The 14,025-nt window shown below is 49.5% G+C and overlaps 1 protein-coding gene across 6 annotated transcripts in view; it reads left to right on the forward strand.

Annotated features, from left to right (window-relative positions):
* The first annotated feature begins 1,130 nt into the window (after positions 1-1,130).
* aak1b (AP2 associated kinase 1b) overlaps positions 1,131-14,025 on the forward strand; it is a 108,588-nt gene continuing 95,693 nt past the window's right edge. For 5 of the 6 annotated variants that reach the window (XM_038785557.1, XM_038785558.1, XM_038785561.1 and 2 more), the window contains exon 1: positions 1,131-1,540. In XM_038785557.1, the coding sequence (XP_038641485.1) occupies positions 1,360-1,540 (181 nt within the window). In that variant the 5' untranslated portion in view covers positions 1,131-1,359. The remainder of the gene's footprint in view (positions 1,541-14,025) is intronic. The other variant, XM_038785563.1, reaches the window with a different exon arrangement.

A 14,025-nucleotide genomic window follows, 5' to 3' on the forward strand; every position in this document is an offset into this window, starting at 1 on the left:
AGCACTGCTGCCTCACAGCACCAGGGATCCAGGTCCAATTCCGACCATGGGTCACTGTCTGTGTGGAGTTTGCATATTCTCCCCCGTGTCTGCGTGAGTTTGCTCCGTCCAAAGATGTGCAGGTTCGGTGGAATGGCCACACTAAATTGCCCCTTAGTGCCCAGGGATGTGCAGATTAGGTAGAGTTGCAGGGATGGGGCGGGGGAAGCGGGCCTGGGTAGAGTGCTCTTTCAGAAGTTCGGTGCAGACTCGATGGGCTGAATGACCTGTTTCCACACAGTCGGGATTCTCCGATTCCATACGCCAAGATTTATTCTCTGCGAACAAAAGGAATGCGTTCAAACCTTGCGCCTTTTTGACTGACCTGGGTGCCCCGGGCTTTCCTCGCGGCGACGTCTCAGTCAGAGCTTGCGCGCTTCCTTCGCGATGCACAAATGGTGGCGACCATTTAAAATTTGGCATTCTTGGATTTGTCCCGAAGGGGCGCAGTCCGTCTCCCTCTTCGGCAGTCTCCAGCTCCTGGGCTGGGTCGGCTTCGCTCTTTTTATTCGTCGTTCGATGCGTTTTGGGGGTGGGGGGTGGGGGGGGGGCTTTCGCTCCAGCATATTTTACACCACACGGGTTTGGTCAGACATTTGGGTTGAAGGGAAGCTGCCGAGGTGTCCTGAAGGGACAAGAAATTAATTGCAATTGCTGTTTTCCCTCCTGCAGTAACTGTGCTAGGCCGCCAGTCACCACTCGAGCTCCTTGGGACGGGACTCAGACCCTTCGGCCCGAAGGCTCAGGGCTAGCCCTCCAACCCCGAGGTTCAGGTCTCGAATCCCACCCAAGACGTTCGAAAACTTGCGCCATTTTACCGTATTATCTATCTATGTGTGCAGAAATGTGTGTATTGTAGCTGCGAGACAGCTCCCACGTCTCTCACATTCAATCTCCCTCTGAGGAGAAACGTCGACGTTGAGAGTTGACAGCCGGCAATGCATGCCGGGAGCCGTAGTCCAGAGCGGCCAGTGAGCAGGCGCCGAGTCGCGATGGCCCCTGGGACGTGTAGTCCGCTGGCCGCTCGGCGGCTGGCAACCGGCCGCCCCGGAAACTACAACTCCCGTCGAGCCTCCGGTTGCGCTGCGTATCCGGGTCGCGGCGCGCCCATGCCCCGCTCTTTGGGTCCGGCCCCCGTCGTCGGCGTCTCATGTCGGGATTAACGGCGCGGAAGCCGGCCTGGTCCGCCCCGCATCTCTTCCCCAAACCTTTCCCCCGTCCCGGCTGGGCCCGGCTCGGCGGAGCGAAGCCAGCAGCCCGCTCTCGGCTTCCGAACGGCTCGTCGTCCCCCTCCCCGGCCCAGGAGCGAGCGAGCCAGCCATGAAGAAATTCTTCGACTCGCGCCGGGAGGCGGCCGGCTCGGGCTCGGGAGGCGGCGGCGGCGGCGGAGGAGGAGGCGGCAGCGGCGGGGGCGGCGGCTTGTGCCCCGGCAGCGGCTTCATCGGCCGGGTCTTCAACTTGGGCCGGCAGCAGGTCACCGTGGAGGAGGTGGTGGCTGAAGGTGAGGGATGCGGTCACTGAGCGCGGGGCAGAGGGGCCAGGCCGGGCCGCAGAGATCCCGGCCACCCACTTCCCAGTCATCCTGCATTCCCAGTGTCTCAGATCCTGCATTCCCAATACGGATCCTGTATTCCCAGTGTCTCAGATCCTGCATTCCCAATGTCTCAGATCCTGCATTCCCAATACGGATCCTGCATTCCCAATGTCTCAGATCCTGCATTCCCAATACGGATCCTGTATTCCCAGTGTCTCAGATCCTGCATTCCCAGTGTCTCAGGTCCTGCATTCCCAGTGTCTCAGATCCTGCATTCCCAATGTCTCAGATCCTGCATTCCAGGTGTCTCATATACTGCATTTCTAAAGTCTCAGATCATGCATTCGCAATAGTGATCCTGCATTCCCAGTGTCTCATATCCTACATTCCCAATAGTGATCCTGCATTCCCAGTGTCTCAGATTCTGCATTCCCAGTGTCTCAGATCCTGCATTCCCAACAGTGATCCTGCATTCCCAGTGTCTCAGATCCTGCATTCCCAATAGTGATCCTGCATTCCCAGTGTCTCAGATCCTGCATTCCCAGTGTCTCAGTTCCTGCATTCCCAACAGTGATCCTGCATTCCCAATAGTGATCCTGCATTCCCAGTGTCTCAGATCCTGCATTCCCAGTGTCTCAGATCCTGTATTCCAAATAGTGATCCTGCATTCCCAATGTCTCAGATCCTGCATTCCTGGTGTCTCATATACTGCATTTCTAATGTCTCAGATCCTGCATTCCCAATAGTGACCCTGCATTCCCAGTGTCTCAGATCCTGCATTCCCAGTGTCTCAGATCCTGCATTTCTTGTGTCTCAGATCCTGCACCTGCAATCTCAGTGTATCAGATCCTGCATTCCCAATGTCTCAGATCCTGCATTCCCAATAGTGATCCTGCATTCCCAGTGTCTCAGATCCTGCATTCCCAATTCTCAGATCCTGCATTCCCAATAGTGATCCTGCATTCCCAGTGTCTCAGATCCTGCAATCTGTGTCTCAGATCCTGCATTCCCAATATTGATCCTGCATTCCCAGTGTCTCAGATCCTGCATTCGCAATAGTGATCCTGCATTCCCACTGTCTCAGATCCTGCATTCCCAATAGTGATCCTGCATTCCCAATCGTGATCCTGCATTCCCACTGTCTCAGATCCTGCATTCCCAATAGTGATCCTGCATTCCCAATGTCTCAGAACCTACATTCCCAGTGTCTCTGATCCTGCATTCCCAGTGTCTCTGATCGTGCAATCTCACTGTCTCAGATCCTGCATTCCCTGTGCCTCAGATCCTGCATTCCCAGTGTCTCAGATCCTGCATTCCGTGTCTCAGATCCTGCATTTCCAGTGTCTCAGATCCTGCATTCCCAATGTCTCAGATCCTGCATTCCCAATAGTGATCCTGCATTGCCAGTGTTTCAGATCCTGCATTCCCAATAGTGATCCTGCATTCCCAGTGTCTCAGATCCTGCATTCCCAATAGTGATCCTGCATTCCCAGTGTCTCAGATCCTGCATTCCCAATTTCTCAGATCCTGCATTCCCAGTGTCTCAGATCCTGCAATCTGTGTCTCAGATCCGGCATTCCCAATAGCGATCCTGCATTCCCAGTGTCTCAAATCCTGCATTCGCAATAGTGATCCTGCATTCCCAGTGTCTCAGATCCTGCATTCGCAATAGTGATCCTGCATTCCCACTGTCTCAGATCCTGCATTCCCAATAGTGATCCTGCATTCCCAATCGTGATCCTGCATTCCCACTGTCTCAGATCCTGCATTCCCAATAGTGATCCTGCATTCCCAGTGTCTCAGATCCTGCATTCCCAATAGTGATCCTGCATTCCCAGTGTCTCAGATCCTGAATACCCAATTTCTCAGATCCTGCATTCCCAATAGTGATCCTGCATTCCCAGTGTCTCAGATCCTGCATTCCCAATAGTGATCCTGCATTCCCAATCGTGATCCTGCATTCCCACTGTCTCAGATCCTGCATTCCCAATAGTGATCCTGCATTCCCAGTGTCTCAGATCCTGCATTCCCACTGTCTCAGATCCTGCATTCCCAGTGTCTCTGATCCTACATTCCCAGTGTCTCAGATCGTGCAATCTCACTGTCTCAGATCCTGCATTCCCAGTGTCTCAGATCCTGCATTCCCAGTGTCTCAGGTCCTGCATTCCCAGTGTCTCAGATCCTGCATTCCCAGTGTCTCAGATCCTGCAACCCCAATACCAATCCTTCATTCCCAATGTCTCAGATCCTGCATTCCCAGTGTCTCAGATCCTGCATTCCAAATAGTGATCCTGCATTCCCCGTGTCTCAGATCCTGCATTCCTGGTGTCTCATATACTGCATTTCTAATGTCTCAGATCCTGCATTCCCAATAGTGATCCTGCATTCCCCGTGTCTCAGATCCTGCATTCCTGGTGTCTCATATACTGCATTTCTAATGTCTCAGATCCTGCATTCCCAATAGTGATCCTGCATTCCCAGTGTCTCAGATCCTGCATTCCCAGTGTCTCAGATCCTGCATTCCCAGTGTCTCAGATCCTGCATTTCCAGTGTCTCAGATCCTGCATTCCCAGTGTCTCAGATCCTGCATTTCCATTGCCTCAGATCTTGCAATCTCAGTGTATCAGATCCTGCATTCCCAATGTCTCAGATCCTGCATTCCAAATAGTGATCCTGCATTCCCAGTGTCTCAGATCCTGCATTCCCAGTATCTCAGATCCTGCATTCCCAATAGTGATCCTGAATTTCCAGTGTCTCAGATCCTGCATTCCCAATAGTGATCCTGCATTCCCAGTGCCTCATATCCTGCATTCCCACTAGTGATCCTGCATTCCCAGTGTCTCAGATCCTGCATTCCCAATAGTGATCCTGCATTCCCAGTGCCTCAGATCCTGCATTCCCACTAGTGATCCTGTATTCCCAGTGTCTCTGATCCTGCAATCTGTGTCTCAGATCCTGCATTCCCAATAGTGATCCTGCATTCCCAATGTCTCAGATCCTGCATTCCCAATCGTGATCCTGCATTCCCAATCGTGATCCTGCATTCCCACTGTCTCAGATCCTGCATTCCCAGTAGTGATCCTGCATTCCCAGTGTCTCAGATCCTGCATTCCCACTGTCTCAGATCCTGCATTCCCAGTGTCTCTGATCCTACATTCCCAGTGTCTCTGATCCTACATTCCCAGTGTCTCAGATCGTGCAATCTGACTGTCTCAGATCGTGCAATCTGACTGTCTCAGATCCTGCATTCCCAGTGTCTCAGATCCTGCAGTCTCAGATCCTGCAATCCCAGTGTCTCAGATCCTGCAATCCCAGTGTCTCAGATCCTGCAATCCCAGTGTCTCAGATCCTGCATTCCCAGTGTCTCAGATCCTGCAATCTCAGTGTCTCAGATCCTGCAATCTGTGTCTCAGATCCTGCATTCCCAATGTCTCAGATCCTGCATTCCCAATGTCTCGGATCCTGCATTCCCAATGTCTCAGATCCTGCATTCCCAATAGTGATCCTGCATTCCCAGTGTCTCAGATCCTGCATTCCCAGTGTCTCAGATCCTGCATTCCCAGTGTCTCAGATCCTGCAATCTCAGTGTCTCAGATCCTGCAATCTCAGTGTCTCAGATCCTGAAATCCCAATGTCTCAGATCCTACATTCCCAATACCAATCCTGCAATCCCAATGTCTCAGATCCTGCATTCCCAGTGTCTCAGATCCTGCAATCCCGGTGTCTCAGATCCTGCATTCCCAATACCAATCCTCCAATCCCAATGTCTCAGATCCTGCATTCCCAATACCAATCCTCCAATCCCAATGTCTCAGATCCTGCATTCCCAATACCAATCCTCCAATCCCAATGTCTCAGATCCTGCATTCCCAATACCAATCCTCCAATCCCAATGTCTCAGATCCTGCATTCCCAATAGTGATCCTCCAATCCAAATGTCTCAGATCCTGCATTCGCAATAGTGATCCTGTATTCCCAGTGCCTCAGTTCCTGCAATCCCATGTCTCAGATCCTGCATTCCCAATAGTGATCCTGCATTCCCAGTGTCTCAGATCCTGCATTCCCAGTGTCTCAGATCCTGCATTCCCAGTGTCTCAGATCCTGCAATCTCAGTGTCTCAGATCCTGCAATCTCAGTGTCTCAGATCCTGAAATCCCAATGTCTCAGATCCTACATTCCCAATACCAATCCTGCAATCCCAATGTCTCAGATCCTGCATTCCCAGTGTCTCAGATCCTGCAATCCCGGTGTCTCAGATCCTGCATTCCCAATACCAATCCTCCAATCCCAATGTCTCAGATCCTGCATTCCCAATACCAATCCTCCAATCCCAATGTCTCAGATCCTGCATTCCCAATACCAATCCTCCAATCCCAATGTCTCAGATCCTGCATTCCCAATACCAATCCTCCAATCCCAATGTCTCAGATCCTGCATTCCCAATAGTGATCCTCCAATCCAAATGTCTCAGATCCTGCATTCGCAATAGTGATCCTGTATTCCCAGTGCCTCAGTTCCTGCAATCCCATGTCTCAGATCCTGCATTCCCAGTAGTGATCCTTCATTCCCAGTGTCTCAGATCCTGCATTCCCAATACCAATACTCCAATTCCAATGTCTCGGATCCTCCAATCCCATTGTCTCGGATCCTCCAATCTCATTGTCTCAGATCCTGCAATCCGCATACCAATCCGCCAATTCCAGTGTCTCAGATCCTGCAATCCCAGTGTCTCAGATCCTCAATTCCTGCATTCCCAGTGTCTCAGATCCTGTATTCCCAGTGTCTCAGATCCTGCATTCCCAGTTTCTCTGATCCTGCAATCCCGGTGTCTCAGATCCTCAATTCCTGCATTCCTAGTGTCTCAGACCCTGCATTCCTAGTGTCTCAGGTCCTGCATTCCCAGTGTCTCAGATCCTGCAAGCCCAGTGTCACAGGTCCTGCATTCCCAGTGTCTCAGATCCTGCAATCCCAGTGTCTCAGATCCTGCATTCCCAGTGTCTCAGATCCTGTATTCCCAGTGTCTTAGATCCTGCATTCTCAGTGTCTCAGATCCTGTATTCAGTGTCTCAGATCCTGTATTCCCAGTGTCTCAGATCCTGTATTCCCAGTGTCTTAGATCCTATATTCCCAGTGTCAGATCCTGCATTCCCAGTGTCAGATCCTGCATTCCAAGTGTCTTAGATCCTGTATTCCCAGTGTCTCAGATCCTGCATTCCCAGTGTCTTAGACCCTGTATTCCCAGTGTCTCAGATCCTGTATTCAGTGTCTCAGATCCTGTATTCCCAGTGTCTTAGATCCTGTATTCCCAGTGTCAGATCCTGCATTCCCAGTGTCAGATCCTGCATTCCAAGTGTCTTAGATCCTGTATTCCCAGTGTCTCAGATCCTGTATTCCCAGTGTCTCAGATCCTGTATTCCCAGTGTATCAGATCCTGCTTTCCCAGTGTCTGAGATCCTGCTTTCCCAGTGTCTCAGATCCTGTATTCCCAGTGTCTCAGATCCTGTATTCCCAGTGTCTCAGATCCTGCAATCCCAGTGTCTCAGATCCTGCAATCCCAGTGTCTCAGATCCTGCAATCCCAGTGTCTCTGATCCTGCAATCCCAGTGTCTCTGATCCTCCATTCCTCTATTCCCAGTGAGCAGATCCTGCAATCCTAATATCTCAGATTCTGCATTCCCAGTGTCTCAGATTCTGCATTCCCAGTGTCTCAGATTCTGCATTCCCAGTGTCTTACATCCTGCTTTCCCAGTGTCTCAGATCCTGCAATCCCAGTGTCTCAGATCCTGCAATCCCAGTGTCTCTGATCCTCCATTCCTGCATTCCCAATGTCTCTGATCCTGTAATCCCAATTCTGATCCTGCATCCCAATAATGATCCTTCAATTCCACCAATACAGATCCTGCAATCCCAAAACTGATTCTGCATTCCTAATATCTATCCTGCATTCCTGGTATTTCAGACCCTGGAATCCCAATACTGATTCTGCAATTCCAAGATTGCCAATTCTTGGTCCAACATACTCAACATTATTAATTTAACATTGCCAATGTTGATCGACCAGCAATCCCAACACTGATTCAGCAGTTCAAAAATTACTGATCCTGGAATCCCACTAGTGAACCCGCATTTCCAAAATTACAGTTCCTGCTTCCCCAACACTGGTCCAGCAGCAATCCTGGTGCAGATCCAGCATTCCCGGTATCGTTGATCCAACATTTTGAATATTGCTAGCACAGCGTTCCCAATACTGATCCTCTAATCTGGATATCATTGATCCAGAATTCCTAATACTGGTACAGCAATCCAAGTGTTACCGTTCCAACAATCCCAATATCATTGATCCAGAATTCCCAACGTTAATCTTGCATTCTCCGCGTTATTGATCCAGCAATCCGAATGCTGATCCAGTATTTTCAGTGCCATCTGTCGAGCAATCCTAACGTTAAGCATCCCCAGTGTCATAGGTCCAGTAATTGCAGTACTTAGCGTGCAGTCTCCAGTGCTACTGCTCCAGCAATCTCAGGGTGACGGACCCAGCAATGTTAATACCTATCCAGCATTCCCTTTGTCACTGCTGTAGGAATCTCAATATTGCTGCTGAGATCCAGCGGCTGTTAGATTATTGCTGACTGATCCTGCAGTCAAGACACCACGCGGTTAGCTTGGGTTCAGCAGCAATATTACTGAGAGCCAGGGATCCAGTTAATACCTCTGGAGCCAGCAATATTACTGTAATGTTGCAGCAATTCCAGTAATGTCAATATTGAATCAGAAGTGCCTGCTATGATCTTAGAAACGTTGCCTGGATAGCTGGAATTGTATTGATCATAGAGCTTCAATAAGTATATAATTACTCATTGTTCTCCAGCAACCATAGTAATATTATTCTTGGTCCTTATCCAATGTTGGTCATACTATTAATAGACCCAGCAACTGCGATTTCTGAGATCTGCAGTAATTGTAGTAGCATATGTAATCAAATATTGCTGATCGACCTGAAGGCTATGATTAAAGATGAACCTGCATCAGTTTCAGTATTATGACAGTCATCCAGACTCAAAACCTAGCCTCCTTTTCTCTCCACAGAGGCTGTCAGACCTACTGAGATCGTCCAGTATTTTCTGTTTTTGTTTCGGTCTCAGTATTGCTGAGATGTGTTTTTTTTTTAAATGTTGACGATGCTATTGAGATCCTCATTTTGTGTTGGAAAGGCAGCAATCATTACCGACAGACTGCCACTTGATGAACCTGTATTCAAATTATCATTCCTCCTCCTGCAAAGATCTAGAATTGGCGGGCGTGATAATTTCCCGGCTTGCAACCCCAAGCCGGGAAATTATCACGTCCGCCAATTCTAGATCTTTGCAGGAGGAGGAATGATAATTTGAATACAGATTCATCAAGTGGCAAAGCGGGTTGAGGAGGTTTGATTGAGGTGTTGAACACGATGGCAGGCATAGACAAAGAAAAGCTGTTTCCGTTTACGACGGCGGGCAGATTTGCAATTTTGGGCAAGAGGTACAGAGTGGGGGGTGGGCGGGGCGGGGAAGCTTTTCCACGCAGCGAGCGGGATAAAGCCCTGGGAGCTGGCTACCTCGGACGGTGGTGGGAGTGGAGATGATCAATGATTTCAAAAGGAAATTGGATGGGCACTTGAGGCTTGCGGGGGGGAGGGGGGAGGGTGGGGGGGGGTGATAAACCTGAGGAATAGGACTGATCGGATTGCTCTGTGGAGAGCCATTGTGAGCTGAATAACCCACCTTCTCTGCCCTCGTGACTCTGAATTGTGAGGGATCCATGTCATGTATGAGAAGATCCTTCAAGATGATTTGCTCCTTAATGTGATTGGGATCCGTGTTCAATGTTCAGTTCTGCCAGGAATTTTATTTTCCTGAATAACATTGAGTCATGTTCGGATCGGCTTCCTTGCAGCAAAGGTAGTGATTACTGGCGGTTGTTCGACTGTTTTGGGAATGGGAGGGGGCATAATTACCATGTTTTCACCAAACACCCCCACAAGAGTTTCTCCCCGTAAAGAGATTCAGAAAGTATGCACACTGGTTGGTGCTTTTGCTCCCTCCTCTCTCGCTCCTCTTTGACTTTGATTTGAAAATGATGATGCTGAAGTTGGCATCAGTCAAACAGTTTCATTGTGAATAGATCCTGTTGAAGAAAGAAAACACTTGCATTTGTGTAAAATTTTTCGCCACCTTTCGAAACTTTCCCAAGTACTTCAACTGCGACTGCACTTCGAAAGGCTGTGAAATGTAAAAATCGCGGCCGGTAATTTGTGCGCAGTGAGGTCTCACCAAGCAGCAGTGTGATGATGATCAGATCATGCGTTTTAGTGACGTGGGTTGAGGGATGAATATTTCCCAGGACACCTGGGGAGAACAACCCACCCTTCCTTGAAATAATGCCATGGGATCTAGTCCATCCGCCTAAAATGGCAGAGGTTAAACTCCAACAGCACCTCTAGAGTCAGTGCAGATTATGTACTCGAGTTCCTGGAGAGGAGGGGGGACTTGAACCGGCCACTTTCTGACTCCGAGGCAAGACTCCCCGCTAAGGTGAGACTGACACCTTGCTCCAATCATGCAAAAGAGATTCACAGCACAGTGTGTTTCTGTCTGCAGCAGGAGTTCTTGCTCATGAATCTCCTTCCTTGAACAAAATGATATTTATAGTTTTTTAAAAAAGAAAATGCAAGTGTGGCAACTGGCCAAAATAGCCTGTCTGTGAACTGGTATATTGCATTCCGAAACAGAGCAGCGATACAAGCTGGTGGGCTACCCCAACACGGCCACGCGTTTGACTTGTCACTGGCCGTGCTGTTGTGTGCAGGTCGGGAGCAAAGTGGGGGCCAAGGTCACATTCCCCGTGGACTGCTCGGAAGTTCAGATCCATTGGTGCCAACGTCTTGGTAACAGATTTGGGGACAAGCTGTCCACTACCTTGATTGGGCATTAGCTTAAACCTCTTGTGACCAAGAATAAGCAAGGGATTGCTCTTCCTTCAAGTCGCATATTTGTCTTCCAAAAAGAAATTGAGCTAATCTTCATAATTCGGCTCGGTAGCAGTTTATTGATGTTTGCAAAAATTGCAACTGAAAGTGAGCTATATTTTGGTCGCATATGTGCCTGATTTACCAGAACCATTTACAACATGGAAGTGCTTGCAATTATTTCACATTATAAACTCTTCCATTTCCCAAGGCCACGTTTCTGACTTTGGCCTCTCTCAACGTGGCCAGATTTTTATTTGGCGAGAGGGAAGTTTTGGCTGAGTGTTGCTGAGGGAGCTTCTCTCCCGCAATGTTTTCCATTGCTTGTCTCTCGCCAAGTTCACACCAACGCAACCAGCTCCTATCCTGCAGTTGCCATTATCTGGACAGTGCACAGCATCCCAACCCCCCAGTGCAGACCTGTTTCTCACAGTCTATTCTGATCCTTCAACTTGTTCTGCATCCAGATATTGCTAGGTGTCTTTTAACCCAAAGCCCTCTTCTGTCAGCCAGCATCTGCGCTGAGGGTGAATTGGAATGAATGTGAATGATACTGGAAAGTCTGTTTTAAGTTTGTACAGGATGCAGTGAAGTCCAGTGAAAACATTGAAGACTGTAAAGAATTGACTAGTCACTGGGAGGTCGCTGGAGAGTGGGAACAACACTGTGGGGGAAAATATTGTCTGACGAACTGATCACAAAGATGTGCACACTGTGCCATGAGCTTTTATTTAGTAGGAGGGTATTGGAAATGGTCAGGATCTAAACCATCATATATCATCATAGAATTTACAGTGGAGAAGGAGGCCATTCGGCCCATAGAGTCTGCACCGGCTCTTGGAAAGAGCACCCTACTTAAGCCCACGCATCCACCCTATCCCAGTAACCCCATCTCACCTTTTTTTTTGGACACTAAGGGCAATTTAGCATGGCCAATCCATCTAACCTGCACATCTTTGGACTGTGGGAGGAAACCGGAGCCCCCGGAGGAAACCCACGCAGACACGGGGAGAACATGCAGACTCTGCACAGACAGTGACCCAAGCCGGGAATCGAACCTGGGACCCTGGAGCTGTGAAGCAACTGTGCTAACCACTGTGTTACTATGCTGCCCATCTAAACCTGGATCTTTTGACAGCTTCATGGAATCCCTATACTACGGAAGGAGGCCATCAAGTCTGCACCGACCCTGTTGAAAGAGAACCTGAAGGAGGCCCACTCGCCTGCCCTATTCCTGTAATCCCACCTAACCACATCCCTGGGCACTAATGGCCAATTTTAGCATGGCCAGTCCACCTGACCTGCACAGCTTTGGACTATGGGAGGAAACTGGTGCAGCCGGAGGAAACCCACGCAGTCAGCCAAGGCTGGAATTGAACCCGGGTCCCTGGCGTTGTGAGGCAGCGTTGCCAACCGCTGTGCCACCGTGCTGCCCAGCGGATTTGATTTGGTCAACCCAAACCAGCTGCAAGGGAATTTGTTTACAGAGTGTGGGTTATCATTCTGTCCCGAAAGGGGCCAGTTGATGTCTCGGAAGAGAATTTGGAAGCGAGACACATGGGTGAGGATCATCAGGCTCGCCAAAGTGTAGTGCTGGACATGACGAGCTTAGACTGTCAGTTTGACACTCTGATCATCCTCTTGTCTCCATGCCAGAGGTCGCGGGTTGAAACCTTCCTCCAGGACTTGAGCGCTAAATCTTCTGCCATGTTTTGGTCGAGATTTCAGACGAGACATTAATCCAAGGCACCATGTGGAAATCCAAATGGGCAGAAAAGATTCCATGGTACAATTTATGAAAGATCTTCATCTGTCAAACACCATAATGGGAAACAGATTAGCTGTTTATTTATCACGTTGCTGTTGTGGGACCCGACTGTGCTCAAATTGGCTCTTGTATTTACATACAAAATAGCAGTGACAGCAGATTGGGCGCTGTGGACTTGACGTTAAGTTCAGCAGCTTTAGATTGTGACCTTTCTCCTTCATCTCAAACCCATTTTAAAACTATTCCATACATGTCTCGCCTCAATGGAACCCCTCTCTGCCCCCCCACACCAGGCCATAACCTGTCTTTTGTTCTAAAAGTTGCTACTTTTAGTTGCAATCTCTCACAGCTCTAGTCATTCTCCCTCCCTTCAGTTCTGACGAAGAGCCAAAGGACTTCCACTTGTGCTTTCTCTGCTTTCTTTGGGCAGCATGGTAGCATAGTGGTTAGCACTGTGGCTTCACAGCGCCAGGGTCTCCGGTTCGCTTCCCCGCTGGGTCACTGTCTGTGTGGAGTCTGCACGTTCTCCCCGTGTCTGCGTGGGTTTCCTCCGGGTGCTCCGGTTTCCTCCCACAGTCCAAAGACGTGCAGGTTAGGTGGATTGGACATGCTAAATTGCCCTTCGTGTCCCAAAATGTCAGGAGGGGATATTGGGATACGGGGAAATGGTGGAAGTGAGGGCTTAAGTGGGTCGGCGCAGACTCGATGGGCCGAATGGCCTCCTTCTGCACTGTATGTTCTATGTTCTCTCCTCACACATGCTGCCAGACCTGGTGAGGTTTTCCAGCACCTTCGGCTCCTGTGTTGATAAAGATAGCAGCATGTGCTGATGATGTGCAAGACATTATATGAAGGCAGTTTTAAAAGATAAAAAAATTGTCTGGGAATAGATGACAGCATCTGAGAGAGAGATGCTTCCTCCAGAGACTGCTGGTCTGAACTTGGCTGGAGGTGAATTGCGTTGTGTTGAACAAATGCCAATTGCTGCAGACAATTTACTCACACCCGAGCTTGTCACATCCTGGTTCTGCAGCATTGTCAGCTGTGGTGCAGTCAGCAATACTCCCTGCTCTGAAGGAGAGGGTAGTGGAGTGAAGCCTCTCTCCAGGCACTGGAGCGCAAAAAACCTAGGCTAACAACCCCAGTGCAGTGCCATTTCTCGGATGAGAGGTCCCACCTGCCTTCCGAGGAAGATGTGAAGGGTCCCGTGGCAGTGTTTTGAGGGAGAGGTGAGTTCTCCCCAGAGTCCTGGCCATTATTTGCCCCACAGCCAACATCAAACATTCATTGTCACGTTGCTGTAGTGGCGGCTGCCACTTTTGCTTAATTATTAAAGGTGACCACGCTTCAAAAAGTACTTCCTTAGCTCTCGAGCACTTTGCATTGCCCCCAGGGCAGGGTTGTGAAAGGCGCAATATAAATACAGACTCTGTTTCAGGATGTTGTCAGAGCAGGAAGTTCTGGCCTTCATTTCCGGGGGGGGGGGGGGGGGGGGGGGGGGGGTGATTAACAGGCTCCATCAATTGCCTGCAGCAGTTTTTGGATGTGCAATGGTTATGACTAACATGCAAATAAAAAAGAATTCAGAAACAGAACTTCAGGTCAGAGAGAGTGGCTTCCTGGAGAACGCTGAACAGAGATGTGTAAAAACCAGGTGAACCTGTCCATGTCCAAATGCAG

Source organism: Scyliorhinus canicula, chromosome 26, assembly GCF_902713615.1.
Source record: "Scyliorhinus canicula chromosome 26, sScyCan1.1, whole genome shotgun sequence".
Taxonomy (NCBI): Eukaryota; Metazoa; Chordata; class Chondrichthyes; order Carcharhiniformes; family Scyliorhinidae; genus Scyliorhinus; species Scyliorhinus canicula.